This window comes from Plectropomus leopardus, chromosome 20 (genome assembly GCF_008729295.1).
Source record: "Plectropomus leopardus isolate mb chromosome 20, YSFRI_Pleo_2.0, whole genome shotgun sequence".
NCBI classification, from domain to species: Eukaryota; Metazoa; Chordata; class Actinopteri; order Perciformes; family Serranidae; genus Plectropomus; species Plectropomus leopardus.
This window is the reverse complement of record NC_056482.1, coordinates 8,532,927-8,553,888: the sequence shown is the minus strand read 5'-3', so window position 1 is coordinate 8,553,888 and position 20,962 is coordinate 8,532,927. Positions and strand designations below refer to the sequence as shown.

The window sequence follows — 20,962 nt, the reverse complement described above, 5'->3', positions numbered from 1 at the left end:
TCGCAGGAAGTTGGGTGCAGAAAAAATAACAAAACAAAAAACAAAAAACACCAGTGTAAATGGAGTGGGTACTGGACTGAAGAAACATCTGGTAAAAGTAGAAAACAAATCTACACACCAAACAGCTCCTGTTAGAAGGATTTTAATGCTGTATTACTTTTGCTGTGATTTTAATGATGTGTAACTCATCCTCAGACTACAGCTGCTTGGCGTGCAAATCTATATGTTTTCTATTTTGCCATGAAATCAGGTACAGTAGTTGAAGTTGGGATGAAGGATTACAACTTTGGTGATCCTTAAAAGGATAATTTGCAAAATCTGCTGTTGTCTTGTTTGCAACCTGTACGGCTGTTCCTTGCCCTCAGGAACATTGCTGTTTGCTCTGTCACCGTGTTCCCAGATCTCAGCATTTACCCCAGTGAGTACAATGTTATCTTAACTGATAGAGATGATTGCCAACAACAGCAACTAAAGTTGTAATAACCCAAATTATCCTCCAGTGATGGAATTTGCTATCCACATTTGGCTGACACTGTATAAACCTTTCTTTGTACCCCCAAAACTTGGCCTGCTCTCAAAGAGAATGGGAGAGAGCACACTGGTGTCCATTAGTGTCCATTAGCTCCAACATCGGTGATGTATGCCTAAGAGGGAGATCATTATTCACTGTCATTGTTCTTGAAAGTGTCGGAAGAGCATCTATAGTTATGACAAAGAAGAACCTCTTTCAAGACTAATACACAGTCCAGCTGCTTGGTTACAAACTGCAATTACTGTGCAAAACCGTTCTAGTTGAGGCTAATGTGGAGGTTTTTTTTTAATTTCCTGTTCCCGTGTCTCACTTGTGCACATTTTTATTCATAAATTCACACTTAATGTTAAGCTACGGGTGCTAGTCCCTTTACCACAGTTGTCGTTTCAGCCAAAGAGAGAGAGGAAGAATAATGATGGTGGAGGTGGTGCGGAGGGAGGGAGGGAAGTTGAATCTAAAGTCTTTCTCTCTGCTTGCCTCTTGTTTACATTCCACCCCCCCAAAGCCCCTAACCAGAGCTCCAGCGCCTAATCTCATCAGAAAATTCCCCGGCTGAACAAATATCTCCTCTCATAGTGAATATTCTCACACGCACACACACACACACACACACACACACACTGAGAGCTCCCAGGCACACAGTTAGTTTTCCTAGCTGTGTCTTGTCTTTGATCCCTGTGCTAGATTGAGACTTTTGGTTTACCTTCTCTCTTAGCTTGCAGACAAGCGGCACGTCAGCAGGAAATGAGTGTGGAGGTCACATTCTCACCTCCTTCTCTCATTATCCCTTTTGTTTCACTCATCTGTCTCTCGCTCCTTCTTTCTCCTTATTTCTCTTAGCTGAAGGACACAAGTCAGGCCCAGTTACAGATTGGCTGCAGTAGCAGGGATCAGGGTTTTGTGCGGTGGGTTGCAGGGGCCCTGTGAGTTCAGCAGGATAACGAGTATCTTTGTTCCAGTGTTGCAGCATTTGGCTGGCAGGAGAGACACACACCGACACACTGCCCAGCGAGAGACCTTGAGGCAGGGCGTGGAGGTGGATATGAAAGGCCGGGTGGACAGACAGACAGAGATGGCTATGGGCCTCCAACTGTGCGACCCTGACCCGTTCGTGCAGCTATTACGGATCGGATCAGTGGGCCTGTAAAGGCCAACTGTGTGGCCTGCTGCACTGCTCCAGTCCTCAGCCAAAACCAGCCAGTGTTCCTGTGTAAAGGCTTTGAACGTTTGCTTAGTGGGGCAGCAAATCTAATTTATGGTCTTTTTTGGTGATTTGCTCACATAGTTCATTTCTGTATTTGGGTTGTGTGAGATGCTCAGTGGTTGGAAAGTAACTTTAATCATGCACTGTAGCTTACTTTAGTACAATTTTGAGGTACTTGTACTTTACTTGAGTATTTCCTTTATGCACTGTTATCAGGAGGCAAATATTTTACTTTTTGCTCCACTACAATTGTCCAACAGCTGTAACTGTACAGGTTACAGATATCCCCTCCCGTTCAATGAAAGCCGTGTTTCTCCAAATCTGATTATTATTATTTATTTTTTTATAAACTGAGGGATGAAGGTGTCCTTTATTGGTTGAGTTAGTTCTCTCACATATTAAAGGTCTTGTGTGTAGCATTTAGTGGCAGAAAGCAGTGAAGTTGCTAACTGCAGTCAACTGAAACTTCTCCTATGTGCCAAACATGGATGAGAACTACAATGGCTCACAAAAATATATAAAAAGGTGCAAATGGCCCTGTCTGCAGCCAGTTTTTGGTTTTCTATTCTGGGCTACTGTAGAACAACATGGCAGACTTTGTAGAAGAGGATCCGCTCCATACGTAGATACAAACAACTAAAATAAAACAGATAAAGAAAAAAACAATTCTTAATTTAGGGTGATTATATACTAATGAAAACATATTTATAAACTATGTATTCAATTGCTGCCAATATATACCCCCCTACATCCTGTGCACTGGACCTAAAGCTAAATCCACCATTTTAATATCCTCAAGAATCAGCTGGAAAATGCATCGTCACAAAGCTGAAACAGCTGTTTTTCTGAGCTCAAGAAAACTTCATTTCTCAGACAGATGTGGTTCTCACGGGACAGCAACACATGATACGTCACTGTAGATTAAGCTCCCCAACTTAACATGCAATATACATATTAATGCACCATTCATATTAATCCAACAATATCATATATAGGCCTACTAGTAAAACACTTATTGGTATGGTATTACTACTTTTACCTAAGTAAAGGACAGAGGTAGGACCTTATTGTTTTGCAAGTTAAAATTATGTCTCAAGTTTTGGCACCTGAGTCTTGAGTCAAGTTCTAAGTCAGGACTGACAAGTCTAAAGTCCTAAACTTTGTCTAGTCCCAAACAAGTCCTAATGCTATCTTTGAAAATGTAATGCCATAGTAACAACAGAATAAATCATTAATGCTTTTTTAAAAATTGTTGGAAGTTGTATTTCTGTCTGTAATTTTTTGATCCACACAATCTGCATAATGCAAATTGTTTTTTGGAGGCTCCTGTAGATTTTGTATGAGAATGAATTTATCTTTTGTATCGTTTCTTCCAACTTGATCTCAGTAACTTTAATTTATTTCCTCTCTTCTGCAGATTTATTGGCTACTGTCAACTTGGTACAAATGTAGTGGATGTGGGAAATTTAGTGTCACCTGATGGGTAATGAATAGTGTTAATGTTAGTTTAGATCAGGAAATGAAGGGAAATTAACTGATATGTAGCAAACTTTTTAAATGGCATACTTTTTCATCTTTGGGCTTTGGCAAAGGTATCAAGTATTTTTAAGTGAAAAGGCTCAAACCCAAGTGAAGTTTAAGTGGAGTTGCAGGTCTATTTTAATTTTGTAAAATTGTTTCTGAAGTCATCAAATTTGTGACTTAAATCTGACTTGACTCCAAGTCATGTGACCCGATCTACACTTCTGGTAAGGGATCTTAGTACTTCTCCCACCACTTGTGATTGTGTTTCTGCATTTGTCCCTTCTGTCATAAGGTTGTGAACGAGAGCCCATTTCCTGCTCTGTTCTCACTCTGCTCGAGGCTATATAGGTGGGGGGAGAACCCCCACCTTTGTCTTGTTTGTTTGTGTGTGTGTGTGTGTGTGTGTGTGTGTGTGTGTGTGTAGGTAGCATGCCTTGTCTAGGACAGCACGGAGCCGGCCCCTTCCTGTATTTCATTGTTCCTTCAGCAAACACAGACACATACACATTCAAGCAAGTACATGTAGCCAATATTTAAGATTATATGACAGCATACAATAGCAGAAAAAAAAACAAGCTCCCATTATTACATACCACTTTATTATTACATATGTGTTTTTATTATTACAATTGCAGTTATTAAATTCAAATTTCACCATTATTCACATTTGCAGCAACATACATCGATGATAAATGGTTCCTTCTCTCTTACCGTCACCTTGATGATCAGCTCTGTCCTCGTGTGCCGACCTGCCACCCGGGATTAGCTGTGATGCACATGTGGCAAAGTGTTCAATCTGTAATCATCTTTTCTTATTGTTATCATCGGTGTCTGGGCATGTTTGACATTAGCATGACTTACATGCATGTGTATGAGAGGCTTGTCTCAAAAACCGAATGTGACGACTGTCAAAGCAAGGTGATAATTGAGACACCTGAGGACCTCTGTCCTCTGATCCACGGCCGTTTACTCCAGAGAGAGGACAATCAGAGGCTCCTCCACCACAGGTGGGGGCTGATGTTCCTCTTGATAAAGTGATGTGCTTCTCAAATCACTTATCTTCAAATAACCAACAGAGGGGTTGTTATCCAACAAACAGCAGTCCAAGCCCTTTGGTAAATAGTGGGCCATCAGACTGGCAGAGATAAAGGTGTGAAGTAGCAGCAGATTAGGCACAAAGCCTTTCTTTTATCTTAGCATTGCTGCAGAAAAGGCATTATGTTTTGGTTGCAACAAGATCCGAGGAGGTTTTAAACTATTAATGCATTGTGTAACCTTTAATTTGGAAAATTAGTAGCTGTTAGAAAACCTACAACTTCCGTAAGCAAAGCATCATTTGAGCACTTTCATTCAAAAGAGTGATAAAGACCAGTGTTTTTCAGAAGAGTAAAGTCACATAAATTGTACTCCTGCAGGATATTTTAGCTACCAGTGCATTATGCAAGCATACTGATGACATAAATAATACTGTTCAATGACTGCCTTGTCCAGATATGCTCTCTGTGTCATAGTGCTTTTTCGAGACTTTTTTGTAACTGGTTGGGTGTGAACCAAGAACAATATCTCCAGCTCTGGTCAGACTTTGAGGTCTGATAGTAGGATGACATCATGTAGTTCTTGTCAAGGGGAGCTACATTTTATCACAACCTCTGGCCTCGCTCCATTCCTCACCCAGAGGAGGAAGGAAGGGAGCGTGAGTTAGAGGAACTGCTTGTGCTGCAGGTCTGAGCGTCCAGGGTTCAAATTGCAGAGGGCAGTCCCACTTATATTTAATCTCAAAGAAATGACTCTGTTGTCTTGCACTTTGCGTCGACCTCTCTGGGTTTTGTTTCTATATTCGGCTTTGATAGAGTTTGTTTTCCGAGCTTTGGGTCTTCCCCTCTCCAACCTTGTGAATCCATCACAGAGCATTTTCTCATGGCCTTAAACTTTCCCCCCAAAAACAAATAAGTATCTCAAGTCAGAGAGAGACTTGCAAGCAAAAACACAAGCTCTGATTTCATGACAGATAAAGACATCACGCTCTGACAGCACTTTTGGCAAATCAGCACTTTCTTATTTTAAGACCAAACCACACCTTTGTGTGCGTATTGAGGATGCAGGAGGGCATGTGGTAACAGCAGGCATGGCTGGAGCTGAGTGTGTGCCTGGAAGATTTGATGTTTCTCACGGTGGGTCAGGTGTTTCCCTCTCACCTTACAAGCCCGTACACATCTCTTTTTCATCATAAGTCCAACACTTCACATTTACTTTTCTGTCATGCCATAAATTTGTAACTGATTGCTCACACTCCCTCTCTTTTTCCCCCGTGTTTCCCACACTATATGCACCTCAAGAGACCTAGCCCCTTTTGGCGTCAGTCCATTTGGCAGTTGCACCAACAGAAGGACCAGCATGTGCGTGGGCTTCATAATAAAATAATCTTTGCCCTGGGGTGCTGAAACTCTGCAGCTACTCCCTGACAGTTTCACTTGCCCTGAGAGAGAGGAAAAAAAATCTGGCATAGACTTTTACTCCCTGTCTGTAAAATACTGTATGTCGTAACTGAAATATCAAGTAATACCATGCTAGGCTTGTTGAAAGACTTCACAGGAAAGATTACCAGTTGTTATGTGTCTTGAGGAACCTGCAGAACAATCATGCGGCAATTTATGAAGTGAGAATGAAACTCTAACAGGAACTGAAATATGTCCTTGTTTTATGAGATAAAGATTTTGTGCTTTGGAGTCCAGAATGCCCAAAGTCAAGCAGATTCACAACTGAATGGCTTCTGTACCATTATTTGATTTTACCTTGAATTTAATTTTCTGCTTTTCTGATGTCAGCGATGGAAGAACTATTCATATTTTATAAATAAAAGTAACAATACAACAATCTTAAAATACTCCAAACAAATGGGGACATGACTATATTTAAATATATATATTTATATATATCATGAGCATCCCTGAGTGACTAAATGTATGACCCTCCCTTCTCCATTAATAACCACATTTCACAGTTTGTTGTTATGATAAATGGTGTAATTTTTGAGATTTTTTTTTAACAGAAAACGTGCCTTTCATATCCCCTCGCAGGTTCTGAAATTCTGAGGATATTTAAAATAAATACAAACTACGACCATTTAAAGTTGGATTACTCTCCCCTAAGCAAAATCAAAAACATAATTGTAGTATTAATTTGTTAGTTTAATCGGGAAAAAAGGATCATGATTTATATGTTGACCATATAATTTTGATGTATCTAAGCTTTCATATCAATGTATAGTGATAAAAAGTACTCTGTAACTCTGTACTCTGAAATGTTACATAGAACTATAAAGTTGCATAAAATTGAAAGAAACATCTTAAAGTTGTGCGCGTGTCCCGAACTCCACTCAATGTACTTAATTGCTTTAAAGGAATACCTCACCCAAAAAAATACAACTTATATATCAATTATTCATGCTTTGTTAACTTGTATTTGTGGCCTGCCTGCCTCTAGTGAAAGAAGAATCCAAAAACTGTGAATACTGTGGACTAGTTGAAGTAAATGGGGGCTGCATTTAACAACAGCAAAACTGCATACAAACATCTGTTTCCAAATTTCACACAATCGGTGCAGTAAAATCCAAGTCTCCTTTATCCAGTCCCATGCTCAGTACTTCCAAAATGTATTGCCTTCACTTCAGCCCTTTCTGACTGGGACTAACAGTGAAACTTATCTATGCTTCCACTTTTAGCCCCATTTTTGGATTCTTCATTCACCAGAGGCTTCTAAGGAAAACAAGGTTTTCTTCAGGAATTCAAAGTAACAGATCATGACTAACTGTTATATTGGTGGTGATTTTGTTAGAGGGGTTTTCCTTAAGAGGCGGAAAAGTGTTCAGATCCTTGACTTAATAAGCTAGTAAAAGTAGCAACACCACAATGTTAAAAAATACTTGAAGTCCTGCATTGGCAATTGTACAGATCATTACCAAAATGGACTTAAATAAAACAGTTAAAAGTCCTCAATGCAGGAAAATGGCCTGTGGGTGTTACACTGTAATATTATTACATTATTGTCAAGTGTTTTACTGATGATGAGCTAATGTTTAATTCGCATTTTCTGTTTAATTTGGTCAAGGAGGAGCTACTATTAAGTACTAACTAAAAGGTGCTTTTTTGGTAATAAATCTAAAAGAATGCATCATATTATAGCCATTATGCCACCAAAATCTTACTTTGTAAAGTATTTGTTGCAGTTAGATGTGTTGTAGTGGATGTTCCACTGAAATATTGAAGAACTGATGTTTAAAATATGCCACAGAAAGAGAAAACTGAAAGAATATAGTTCCTCTTAAATGTATTTCTTGGTTGTTTTCCACCGCTTTAATGTTGGACAGTGAGTAGCAGTGAGTGTTTGTAGTCTCTGCATGTGAAGAGAGAGAGAGGCAGCTTTTATTTGGCCTGAGGAGGAGGAGAGGGGGGAGGAGGTGGAGGAGGAGTGGGAGGAACTTGTAGAGTTGCCTGCAGATTTCATTGAGAACTCGGAAAGCACCAGGTTAACATCTATGAACTGAGTCCTCTTGAAGACCTTTTTTCTCTCGCACTATTGGATTATTATTTTTTTTCCTACAAGGATATTTATTTCAAACCAACACCTGGAGTGTACTAAACTGCGGATCTATGCCAACCCTACGTGGGAGTCACCGACATTTGTGAAGTTGAACAGGAGGAATGTATCGTTTCTTTGTGAAACTAACATTTCTGATTCCTGCGATCGTCATCTCACAAGGTAAAAAAAAAAGAAAGATTTGTAGCAGAAAGTCACGGTTCAGGCTGCAGAGCATGACTGAGAGCCAGGAAGGAAGAAAACCTTCAAGAAATTAGACCTTGAAGAAGTTAGTGACTGGTTAATAGCTGTATTCATTTGCACGGTGGGATTTTTACTGCTTTATACGTTTGAGCTGAAGTCTGGAAACTGGTGAAAGCTAATAAATCCATTGGAAACTTTTACTGAGTAACTTTAAGAGCGTTTCTCGGTCGTGGGAATGAATTCACTACAAGTGCACGAGCCAAAAGCTGCGGTGCGCTTGGCTGCTGACCTCACCAGAGTGCGCATGTGAAAGTTGTTAACTGTTTATTTTTTCTTACTAGTGTAATCAGCACCTTAAATTTAACAACAGGTTATTAAAAAACTTACTGTTTAGACCAAAACTAATCATTTTGGGCTTTGTAAAACCATTTAACTTGATATAAATGGTTATACTAAATATTTGTATGTATGTCTGAAATTGTTCTTAGAAGCAGTTTTAAATAACACGGGAGATAATAGAAGCGGGTGCGTGTGTGATGGGGGCGCGTCGGGGGGGTGGGCGAGGGGGGGCACCCTTTGTCCTCATGTGGGGAGAGTGTGGGTGAGTGTGGGGGGGTGGAGGAGGTGCTGTTATTCCCGTCTGCCGGTAAACAATGCCCGAGGAGAGTGTTTTATGGCTCGTGCTGGACTCTGATTTCTTTTGTTCCGCACGCTGAGCCCCGCAGCTGCTGCGCTTTCCCCGCAAAAGCGTGCGCTCCCCCTCCCTCCCTCCCCTCTCCCACCCCCCAAAAGCCACGCACCACGCGCGCTGGCCTCACCGGTGTCCACAACAGGGCATCCCAAATATCCCCCATGGACAACTGTGTAACAAATCAATTCCACGATTAGGATGTGCACGCGCATGTGTACATTAAAAAAAGGATCCTGTGAATAAAGATGTATTAAAAATCTCACTGATGAATAATTTCCTATTTATAATTCAAACTGCCTAATCCCCAATAATCCCAGCAGCCAGTTTAACGGTACAGATTTCACATATGCTGCCTTCTGAGCTCATATTAATATTTTCTTATGCACTCAACAGGTCTAAAATGCACCCTGCCCACGGAATCATGCCTGAATGGAGGAAGATGTGAAGCCACCTCAAATGGAAATGGAGAATGCAAGTGAGTTACGAAAAGAAGCAGGGTGTGATGCACTGCAGACCACCGCAAAGTCTCATTTCCTGTTATCTCTTTCTGCTATGTGTGCACCCTTAGAAGTGCAGTGTGGTGTAATTTTTGCTACTTGAAAGTGCTTTTTGGTTGAAAAGCGAAGAAAGGGGCCACATATTCCCCCCTTTCATTCCAGCCTTTGAGCGGGGCCCCGCACCCAGCAACCGGAGGCCCCTTGAGTTTCTTCTGGCCTGGTGTGCTCCTGTACCGCTCCAGGAGCTGCATAGCTCTGCACACACATTCCCGAAAAAGAAAAGAGTTTTAAGAAGTAAAGGAATAGAAAAAAGAGAGTGCAGTTCCCGTGAGGTGAGAGAAGCTGGACAAAAGCCCACCCCCCACTCAATCAGTAGGCCCGTTAATGAATGCAAGACCCCTTCAGCAGCAAAGTGAGAGGACGCGTCCAGTCCTAAATCTTGTTTTTCTGCCCTTTCATGGGCGACAGCTGGGGCTCGCCCGCCGCCCGTCACCCATTGTCCTGCAGTCAGAATAATGCTGTGTGACTAATCTGAGTGGGGCTTCCCATCATGCCACAGCCACCCCAAACACCACAACACACACCAAAACCCCTGCCACCCCCACCCCTCCTCCAAAAAAGGCTTGTCTCCTGCTTTCTGAATGGGACCCCCCCCATCTCTGCCTCCCACCTTCCCAACCTTACCCGCTTGTGATCTCCATTAGAAAGCCAGATGGCTGTGAAATGTAATTGGATTTGATGTCAAGAGAGTGAGATTAATTGGAATAAAGTGCAGAAATTTGAAGGCAAACAAGTGGGAACAGACAGAGAGACAGATTGTGGGCTATTTGTTTAGGCTATGGATTGGCGTTAATAGTTTGTGGTGAGACATTTGATATGCAAACATTGCCTTTAGCTGACCTGTGTGAGCTTCCTAAATTCACCTGCTCTTTTGCAAGAAAAGAGGATCTCTGTTTTTAGGTTTAACTCCCCAGAGCCCTCTCTGGGGACCTTAAAGCTACAGAAAATGTTTTTTTTTAACTCAGAAAATTTCTTAGTGATTTCCAGTTGTCCAGTTTTCATCTGTAAAGATGCTCAGGGGTGGCCTGGTTTCCCCTCAGGGCATGTGGTTGTGGCAGGCGCATCTCTGCTCTGCAAGGACAAGGGGGAGCTATTGAAGAGCCCACGCTGTTAGCCCAGGGCCACCAATTCTCAATCTGCACACTCCACACACACACACACACACACACACACACACACACACACACACACACACACACACACGCGCACTGCCGCACGTGTGCACACAGAAACTCTCCCTCCACCCTCTTCCTCCACAAAGCTGTTATTGTGGTCTCCATCTCTACTCGGCCCAATTAAAAACAGACAGGATAAGAGCATCACTTCACCCACCCTCGCCCGCTCTTCCTCCTCGCTTTTCCTCTCATTAATCATTCATCCCTGCCAAAGCTGAGCAGCCATCAGTCACAGGGGGCACTGAGGATTCAGTCAGCGATCAGGGGTCAGAGTGTAGCGTCTATGGCGCGTTGAATTTTGTCCCACATTAACTGGCAGTCTCACAGGTGTTGTGTGGTAGCATAAGTGGAAACTCCACCTCGGGGATATTTTTCTCACTGGGTAGAAAGAAAAAGAAGCTGGTTTTGTTATGACCCAGAAAAAAATGCCGCTTTTTTTCAGCTGCTTTTTGTCATCTCTTTTTACCTTTTTACTACCTTTTCAGTGCATTGCAGTGGGCAGACAAACAAGTGTCTGTCCTTATAAGTCGTTTTATACATTGGGGTCAAGATTTTGTGCAGGTTTTTCCGGAAAGTATTGTCAATGTGGATGATGTGGAGATCAAAGTTGTTTCTCAAATATGACCAAATGGCACTTTAGGGTTAAGTTTCCAGCATGCAATGTTAAACGGAAGATCAAAATGCCTTTAAACCCACTTCTGCAGTTCATGAAGTTACCAGTGAGTCATGCTGCAAGCTGAGGTTTTCGGTGCAGCAGTGTATCGAAGCATGTGGTGACACAGATTTTACGTGTTAAGGTAGATTAAAATCCTCTTTCAGCACAGTTCCCAAGAGTGTGAGAACTGAGAGTGAAATCACATGTTGGCATAGAGAACAAGGTTAGGCTCGGTGTAAACTGTGGTAATCACATGTCTTACGGATGGTTTTAGAAGGATTACAATCGTGTCGAGACAAAATCAGTATTTCACTGCCCTGTCCTGCAGAAAGGATGTTTTCTGTCCTTCCTGATTCCAAAAAGAGTCATCCTTAATTTAAATCTTTTCTATGCAGGTCGCCCCCCCCCCCCCCCCCGCGCCACAAACACACACCAGCCTCGGCCGCTATCACACCGCTGCATATTTATCTCCTTGAGGTTGAAGGGACTTACATGTATCTGTCCCACAAAAGGCAGAGAGCAGTAAACAATAGAACATGTGGAGTTTACTAAAAAGTGAGAAACACAGAATTATGGGACTGTTCTTTATTTATGAGAGGGGAGGGGTGGTGCAAAAAGGCACATTTTTTGAAGCACTTGGGAACACTTATTTTTCATTTTGGCTTGGGGAAGGGACATAAAAGTTTAAATGGCTGTATTGTGTATTTAGCTTTGTGTCATTTTCAAGAAAAAGTGCATGTTTTCTTAAGAGATTACCAAAATTACACAGTTTCTCATAGCCAGAAACTGTGAAAACAGAAATTATAATTTGACTTTCAAATTTCTGATAACAAGTAGATTAACAGCACAGCCTGCAGCCTCTCTTTGAAAAAAATTATGTAAGATGAACACTCATGTCCAGGAAAAACAATGCTTAAAATAGTGATATTTCACCAAGATCACTGAGAAAATTTTGCCAAAAACAAACCCTTTGCACTAACTAACCAGCATGCATGGCAAGACTGAAAATCCAGTTCCCCCTTTGACCCCAATCAAAATATTTGTAGCTTTGGGGAGAGTAAAAAAAAAAAAATAATAATATATATATATATATATATTCTAGCTTTTTATCTTCTCTTTTCCCTGAAAATTAAAATGGGGAATTGAAATTTTGTTTCTTTGATGAAGACATCAACAATCATTTCATTTATTCTCACACACATGAGCAACTCTATTAGTCTTTTCACGGATCCTATGCTTCACATTTACAATCACATTAGCGCCACAGACTAATTCGTCTGGGGGGGGGGGGGGGGGGGGGGGGGGGGGGGGGGGGGGGGGGGGGGGGGGGGGGGGGGGGGGGGGGGGGGGGGGGGGGGGGGGGGGGGGGGGGGGGGGGGGGGGGGGGGGGGGGGGGGGGGGGGGGGGGGGGGGGGGGGGGGGGGGGGGGGGGGGGGGGGGGGGGGGGGGGGGGGGGGGGGGGGGGGGGGGGGGGGGGGGGGGGGGGGGGGGGGGGGGGGGGGGGGGGGGGGGGGGGGGGGGGGGGGGGGGGGGGGGGGGGGGGGGGGGGGGGGGGGGGGGGGGGGGGGGGGGGGGGGGGGGGGGGGGGGGGGGGGGGGGGGGGGGGGGGGGGGGGGGGGGGGGGGGGGGGGGGGGGGGGGGGGGGGGGGGGGGGGGGGGGGGGGGGGGGGGGGGGGGGGGGGGGGGGGGGGGGGGGGGGGGGGGGGGGGGGGGGGGGGGGGGGGGGGGGGGGGGGGGGGGGGGGGGGGGGGGGGGGGGGGGGGGGGGGGGGGGGGGGGGGGGGGGGGGGGGGGGGGGGGGGGGGGGGGGGGGGGGGGGGGGGGGGGGGGGGGGGGGGGGGGGGGGGGGGGGGGGGGGGGGGGGGGGGGGGGGGGGGGGGGGGGGGGGGGGGGGGGGGGGGGGGGGGGGGGGGGGGGGGGGGGGGGGGGGGGGGGGGGGGGGGGGGGGGGGGGGGGGGGGGGGGGGGGGGGGGGGGGGGGGGGGGGGGGGGGGGGGGGGGGGGGGGGGGGGGGGGGGGGGGGGGGGGGGGGGGGGGGGGGGGGGGGGGGGGGGGGGGGGGGGGGGGGGGGGGGGGGGGGGGGGGGGGGGGGGGGGGGGGGGGGGGGGGGGGGGGGGGGGGGGGGGGGGGGGGGGGGGGGGGGGGGGGGGGGGGGGGGGGGGGGGGGGGGGGGGGGGGGGGGGGGGGGGGGGGGGGGGGGGGGGGGGGGGGGGGGGGGGGGGGGGGGGGGGGGGGGGGGGGGGGGGGGGGGGGGGGGGGGGGGGGGGGGGGGGGGGGGGGGGGGGGGGGGGGGGGGGGGGGGGGGGGGGGGGGGGGGGGGGGGGGGGGGGGGGGGGGGGGGGGGGGGGGGGGGGGGGGGGGGGGGGGGGGGGGGGGGGGGGGGGGGGGGGGGGGGGGGGGGGGGGGGGGGGGGGGGGGGGGGGGGGGGGGGGGGGGGGGGGGGGGGGGGGGGGGGGGGGGGGGGGGGGGGGGGGGGGGGGGGGGGGGGGGGGGGGGGGGGGGGGGGGGGGGGGGGGGGGGGGGGGGGGGGGGGGGGGGGGGGGGGGGGGGGGGGGGGGGGGGGGGGGGGGGGGGGGGGGGGGGGGGTTTCCCTCTCAACACACCCCCCCCCCCCCCCCCCCCCTAAAAAAAACAGGAACTGGCTTGTGTCCTGTTTATCACACCGCTGCATATTTATCTCCTTGAGGTTGAAGGGACTTACATGTATCTGTCCCACAAAGGCAGAGAGCAGTAACAATAGAACATGTGGAGTTTACTAAAAAGTGAGAAACACAGAATTATGGGACTGTTCTTTATTTATGAGAGGGGAGGGGTGGTGCAAAAAGGCACATTTTTTGAAGCACTTGGGAAACACTTATTTTTCATTTTGGCTTGGGGAAGGGACATAAAAGTTTAAATGGCTGTATTGTGTATTTAGCTTTGTGTCATTTTCAAGAAAAAGTGCATGTTTTCTTAAGAGATTACCAAAATTACACAGTTTCTCATAGCCAGAAACTGTGAAAACAGAAATTATAATTTGACTTTCAAATTTCTGATAACAAGTAGATTAACAGCACAGCCTGCAGCCTCTCTTTGAAAAAAATTATGTAAGATGAACACTCATGTCCAGGAAAAACAATGCTTAAAATAGTGATATTTCACCAAGATCACTGAGAAAATTTTGCCAAAAACAAACCCTTTGCACTAACTAACCAGCATGCATGGCAAGACTGAAAATCCAGTTCCCCCTTTGACCCCAAGTCAAAATATTTGTAGCTTTGGGGAGAGTAAAAAAAAAAAAAAAATTATATATATAGATGTATATTCTAGCTTTTTATCTTCTCTTTTCCCTGAAAATTAAATGGGGAATTGAAATTTTGTTTCTTTGATGAAAGACATCAACAATCATTTCATTTATTCTCACATGAGCAACTCTATTAGTCTTTTCACGGATCCTATGCTTCACATTTACAATCACATTAGCGCCACAGACTAATTCGTCTCAAGAAAAAGACCTCATTTTGGGGAAAATCAGAATCAGGTCTTCAGTTTGTGGTGCCGGCACGTGGAAACAACAACGAGCTGCTGTAATGGGGAAGCACTCGGTCATGATTCTTGTGAGCCAAAAGGTTATCTGAAGGCCTGGGGCTTCCTGTTTCCCATGCAGCTGTAGTTGCAGTGTTATGCAGGCAGCTTAAAACATTTAAGGGCATAGTGTTGTGTGAGTCAAATTTAGTTTCCATTTGTGAGACAGTGACGAGGGCACGGTGAGGTCAAAAGGTTGGCGCTCCCCGGCCGGCCTTTGCATGACCATCGACGCTGCTTTGCTAAAATAGACACTGTTTTTGGTCTGAGGTGAGCGTTAATAATAAACATCTCAACTGTCTCACTGCAGGACTCAAATACTGCAAGACGTCAGACAGAAATAGAGTCAGAAAACTGAAAGTGTGCAGTGGTTGGTGCAGTAGGACCTCTGTGACCTTGCACAGAGCTGTCTGGTATTGCATATTGATGATAAAATGTCTCACCAGTAAAGACTGTCTAAAGCGAGCCCCAGCACCACTAAAAAGACGTTCCACTCTCCCTCAAGAAGGAATGTCGCTCTTCATTTGTCCTCCTATAGGATTACCGAGCAGGTCTCTGTTAAGGCTCAGCTCCATGTGAGCTTAAGCGAATCAGGTGCATGGCTGGGTCAAGTGTGCCTGTTGGTGTGGGGCTTTTATTGGGGTTTAAGCACTAAGGCTGCCACTCCCCTGGCTGGGCCCATTCCCTAGATGCCAGCCCCCCCCCAATATAGCAGGGAATGAAGTTGGTAGGACACAGTTTGGAAAATGTATTTTCCCGTTTTGACTTAAAAAACATAAGTACAACCTCTTAAAGCTACTGTGGAGAAAACTTTTGATACAAAGACAAATATCTTCCCCGCAGTAAGTGTTTGTGGGGCCTCAGAGTAGACTGGGCAGTGATGAGGATCCCATGAGTCTGGAGATCTTCAGCGCGGGGCCATCAAAGCTGCGCTGTCACAGCACTGAGATAAGAGGCTATTTGGCTCTAGTGGGTGCTGAAAGTTCACATGCACCAGCACAGGCTGTCAAATGTAGAAACACCAACTCCTCATGCGTATGTGTATGTCAGCCTGTCACGATAACACTGTAATGGACTTATTGAGGTTGGCAAAAACAATCAAGGTCCATACAGGGTACAATATTTCTCTTGTGTTTGTCTGCATTTGCTAACATGAGAACCTCACTGAGATTTTAGCCAACATCATCCCAGAATAAAAAGGAGAGTTCTCCAGACCATAAAAAGACTTTTTTAAAAGCACATGAACAGAAAAAAACTAAGATGTCTCCAATTTGTGATGTCATTAAGAAAAAGGTCTAGAGCTTCTTTATGGACAGTGATTTAAGAAAGATGTTTTGGATTACACTGAAAGCAGCCAGGGGGAAGTTCTTAGCATGTGGGAACATTTTCTGTTTCCGAACTGAGAACACGACAAAAGAATAAAGCTCATTTGGGTATTGAAAAAGAAAAAGAAAATCAGTCTCCCATTTATTGTCTATGAGGCAGTTTCAGACTTAATACCTGATGACATCACAAGTTTGAGACTTACTTCTCTGGTTTCTGACAAGAGAGAGAAGCTCATGTTCACAAAAAATCATCAAACTCTCTTTGACAATATAAGAAACATATTGGATTTCTTAATTTAGATGGTGTTCCCCTTTAATATTGTTACCTTATTACAAGTTAGGAGTGACAAAAAAGACCTGAGGCAAACTGAGGATGCTGTTGTCACATGTTATGTACCGACCTGATTGATGGTAACCTGAGTAATGGCCTCTGGAGGGGTGCTTAAACAGATATGTTGTCACTGATAACCATCAGAAGAAGTGGAGCGGCAGGCAGGTGCTTCTCCTCGTTAGACTGACTGTTAGTTGGGATGTCTCCGTGAGTCTGCCACCAGTAGGGCAAAGTCTATCGCTCACTCGCACAAACATGCTGCTGAAGTTAGGACCCCAAAGTTTGTTAGCTGGTATTTTGTGCATGAAAGTGATCTTGCAGTAATTAGTGAAGCAGGTGCTCAGTTCTTGTCACCGTGGCTGACCCTCATAAATCTTCCCACTTCACTCCGTTTAGAGAAGTAGACAGGAAATAACTTAATCAGTAGCAAAATGATTGCCTTTTTCTTTGACACTTGGCATTTTATTTTGAAATCCATAAGAAAACCTTTGAAATTAACATTTTTTTTCTTTTTTTCAACTTTACACTATTATACAAGTACAGCTTGAGAAACAGGAGCTCTTATTACGACTTTGTTCACTTGTTTGAATAATTCATGTATATACAGATATTATGCATGCTTTTATTATAGTGTTACTGCATTATCAACCCCACTGATCCCAGTAAGGTGCAGATCAGTGATTGTGGTGGGCATTCAGAGCTTTCTAGGCCCACTAAATTCTCATTTCCTCGAGCAGAGCTCCAGTGCTCTGTTCTTGGTCTTACTAACAGATGTGAACCCCGGGGGTCAGACCTTGGCAAATGATTAAATGCATCCAAGAGAACTTTAGACAAAATGAATGAGGAGGAAAGGGCAGAAACAAATTGCCAATTAAAGAGAAAAAGAAGGCAGTGAGTGTTAAAGAGGGTGAGAGGAGAGATGACGATGTTGTACTTTCATATTAAACAACATGAGAGTGTAAAACTTACTCAGACACATAATTACTGTAAGCCACCCTCGGCCATTTACATAACATTTTCCACAGCGGTGGCATTTCCAGCACACAGTGGGGCCGGTTTTGTGTCAGATGATAAAGTCACCCCCAGGGTGGCAGATGGTAGATCAGGCCCAGCAGGGATGAAGAGAGAGGGGAGAGAAGGCAAAGAGGCCGTCCCACAGACACAAAAGTGTTTGGGGTCAGAGGTCGGGGAAGCATCTGCTCCGGCCTGAGGGGACATTGCAGCGCCGGGAGAGACCTGTTGCCGTGGAGTGTGTGCTGCTTTGGCTTTTCAGCGTGTGGGTGGATCTTTATCTTGGACTGGACTGACTTTAGGACAAAGAGGATCTATTACAGTTAGTTAGCGTGGGATGACACACACGAGTGCACACACACGCACACACACACACACACAACATCAATAATAACATCTGTTTCATTATACTTCACAAAAACTGAGGATTTTATATGAAAAGAATGAATTTAGGTGATTTTTTAAGTTGAGGTGAAATGGGAAGCAGGGAAACTTCAAAGCTGCCACAAATGCTTTTACAATCTTCTGCAAATTGCGACTGTCTGGGCTCCCTGTGGGGCTCATGGCACTGTTAAAAATGTTAAAAACTCTCCTGATTGGTCTCACCTAACTAAGTCAACAAGGGAGTTTTCAACAGTCCCATGTGACATAGGGGGAATGCTGTAAAAAGCAAACTGCTGGGAGCTGTAAAAAATCCACACAGGAGAGAAACGGGAAAACAGAGCAATGAAAATGTGACTTGAAGGAGAGATTCAGTATCAGTGACGAAAAAAGGAAATCAAAAGAGGAACAGGTAAGGAAGAGAGGAATTAAGAATGAGTGGTGGTTTAGGGGGGTGAAGAGACAGAAGTTGCAACAGCTGACTTCACATGGGTTCTTTATGTCCCTGGAGAAGAGGTTGGCTTGTCAGCACCCCCCATCTGACAAGGGGACAGAGGGGAGGGAGGGAGGAGGGATAAGCAGGGGGGGAGGAGGAGTCTTGTCCAACAGCTGCCTTCATTAACATGCGCACCTGCTCCCTGTGGAGATACTTGGAGGCCAACAGATGCCCTCCCTTACACATACACATTCACACGCTCGTAAGCACAACTACACACTTCCCCCACAAGCCCCATTTCAAACATAAACACCTATTTTTTTTTGCTGACTTGAAATGCACCTGCACGTGACAGATCTTTTTGTTAGGTACATGCTATAAATGTCAGATGATGCATGAGCAGCAGGGGTGTAATTTTTGTTTTTCAAGGAAATTTCTGCACAAATTGGTGCCTTTTCTAAATCAGTGTATGTTGTGAATGTCTTCGATTCTGTGAAATAAAAGTCCTCTGCTACTTTTGTGTTTTTATTAGGGAGGACTTTTATAACATGGGTGGTTTGGGGGCCCTCAGCCAGGAAATTTTGAGTGTAAAACACTTTATTTCCTTCCTTCTGGGGATTTTTTTTGTTGCCACAATTCATGCCTTTTCTGCATCAATAATGATGAAAATGTCTTAAATGTCTTCAAAATAAAAGTCCTCCGCTGCTTTCATGTTTTTATTGGGGAACACATAAACAATGGATGGCTTGAGGGTCCTCTCCCAGGAAACATGGAATGTCAAACACTTGAGTACCTGTCTTCTGTCTATTTATCTGTACCAATTTGTGCTATTTTGGCATCAATTTATTGTGAAAATGGCTTGAATTCCATCAAAATAATGTTTATGTTTTATATGGTGGTCCAAATTTAAAATGGGTGTTTTGTTGGGCCTTCCCCTGGAGGGGGACACTCAGTTTCTGGCCTTCTGGGGATTTTTTTGTCAGCAAATTGTGCATCAATTTAAGGTGGAAATGTCTATGCATTACTGCCCAGACCCTGCCAAAAAGAGGAGCCCAGCTCTCATCTTTGTCTTTTGTCCTGAGTTCCCTACATCTTAACCTTAGCCAGTTCAAGCTATGTGACTGTCTCAGCGTCCATCCTCAGTCTGGATGGTTGGGGACAAACCCATGGGGCTTAGGGCCTGTATGCAGTACTTAAAATAGGACATCCAGAGTCGGCATTGTCCCCTTGATCTCTATAGTCATTCAGGATGAGTGTGGACAGCGTGGGGGCCAAAGGTAGATGGGAACTGGGCTGCTATGGCTAGACCATTTAGTGGTGTCTGTTGTCCCGGCAGAATGTGTTTTCAAGGTTCTGAGGGAGTCTAATCCAGAGAGACACACTATGACAACATGCTGTCCCTGTCCCCGCTGCTGTGGGACTGTCCTGGGCGGGAAAATTTTAGTCCCTCTTCACTACTCCCCCCTTTATTCTCTCTTTTGTTTCCATGAATTAACAAAAAAAGTTGTTTTCTAATCATCACCTCTTCCCCCTTCACTGTCTCCTTCCAGGTGTCCCAGTGACTACGTAGGCAACCGTTGCCAGTATCCAAGCCCCTGCAGCCCTTCGCCCTGCCGTAACGGTGGCGAGTGCCGCGCTGTTTCCCATGGCAACACGTTTGATTTCCGCTGCGTGTGCCGCCTGGGTTTCACTGACCGGTTATGCCTGACCCCCACCAACCACGCCTGCATGAGCTCTCCCTGTCGCAATGGAGGGACATGTGATCTAATCACCCTCTCTGCTTTTCGCTGCCGATGCCCACCTGGTTGGTCAGGTATGTAGATAAAATCTTAACACATACTTTTATTTTGCACTATCCTTTCACCAAAAACCATAATTATCAATGTTTTGTATTCAAGGTAAAACCTGCCAGCTCGCCAACCCATGCGCCTCCAATCCATGCGCAAACGGCGGCCAGTGCTCGGCCTTTGATTCCACCTACATCTGCACCTGCCCACCTGCCTTCTACGGTCAAACCTGCAAGCAGGACGTCAACGAGTGTGCTCAGATCCCCTCTCCCTGTCTCAATGGTGGCATTTGTGTGAACGAGGTGGGCTCATACAACTGTCGCTGCCCTCAAGAGTACACCGGCCAACACTGTGAGACCCCCTACTTGCCATGCAGCCCCTCACCCTGCCAGAATGGAGGCACCTGCGTCCAGAAAGGGGACACCACCTACGATTGTAGCTGCCTGCCAGGTAACACACAAACACATATCTGCACCAAAATGAGCAGTTTCTGTTGACATATGGAGTTTCATACAGCTAGTGCAGCAATAAAACACACACTTTAGTTTTCCTATTACATCAGTTGACCTAAAAACCAGCCTGTTGTTGTAGTAAAATCTGACTGAGTGGAATGAGTCCTCTCTGGTTCCCCTCCTCCCACATCTCTCTGCCAGCCTCCACGGGCAGGATGCAGTCACACAGACGTTTCCTTCTGATAATCACCAGCTAGAGCCCACAACAGCGACATAAACGTATAGATATACACAATCTATTCATGAGGTCACACACACACACAAAAAATCTTGTTTTTCTACTGAATACAGCCAGTCTGTTGGGCGTCTTCATTGTGTTGGCACCCAAAGCTGTTGCAGTGTTACGTAAAACTTTGTTTAATTTTGAGCAATTGTGGTTACTGTTGTTAGAGGAGGCACTGCAGCTGTGAAGTTGTTTTTTTTGTCCAAACAGGCAACTTTATTGCCTGAGTACGTGCTTATGATTAGCACGAAGCAAGCTGTTTGGATATGCAGATGAA

At 45.9% G+C, this 20,962-nt stretch overlaps 1 protein-coding gene across 1 annotated transcript in view; it reads left to right on the top strand.

The window, feature by feature from the left end:
* The first annotated feature begins 7,777 nt into the window (after positions 1 to 7,777).
* Positions 7,778 to 20,962, top strand: part of notch1a (notch receptor 1a) — a 29,346-nt gene continuing 16,161 nt past the window's right edge. The window contains exons 1-4 of the mRNA XM_042508753.1: positions 7,778 to 8,018; positions 9,124 to 9,205; positions 19,714 to 19,976; positions 20,062 to 20,400. Coding sequence (XP_042364687.1) covers positions 7,961 to 8,018; positions 9,124 to 9,205; positions 19,714 to 19,976; positions 20,062 to 20,400 — 742 coding nt within the window. The 5' untranslated portion in view covers positions 7,778 to 7,960. The remainder of the gene's footprint in view (positions 8,019 to 9,123; positions 9,206 to 19,713; positions 19,977 to 20,061; positions 20,401 to 20,962) is intronic.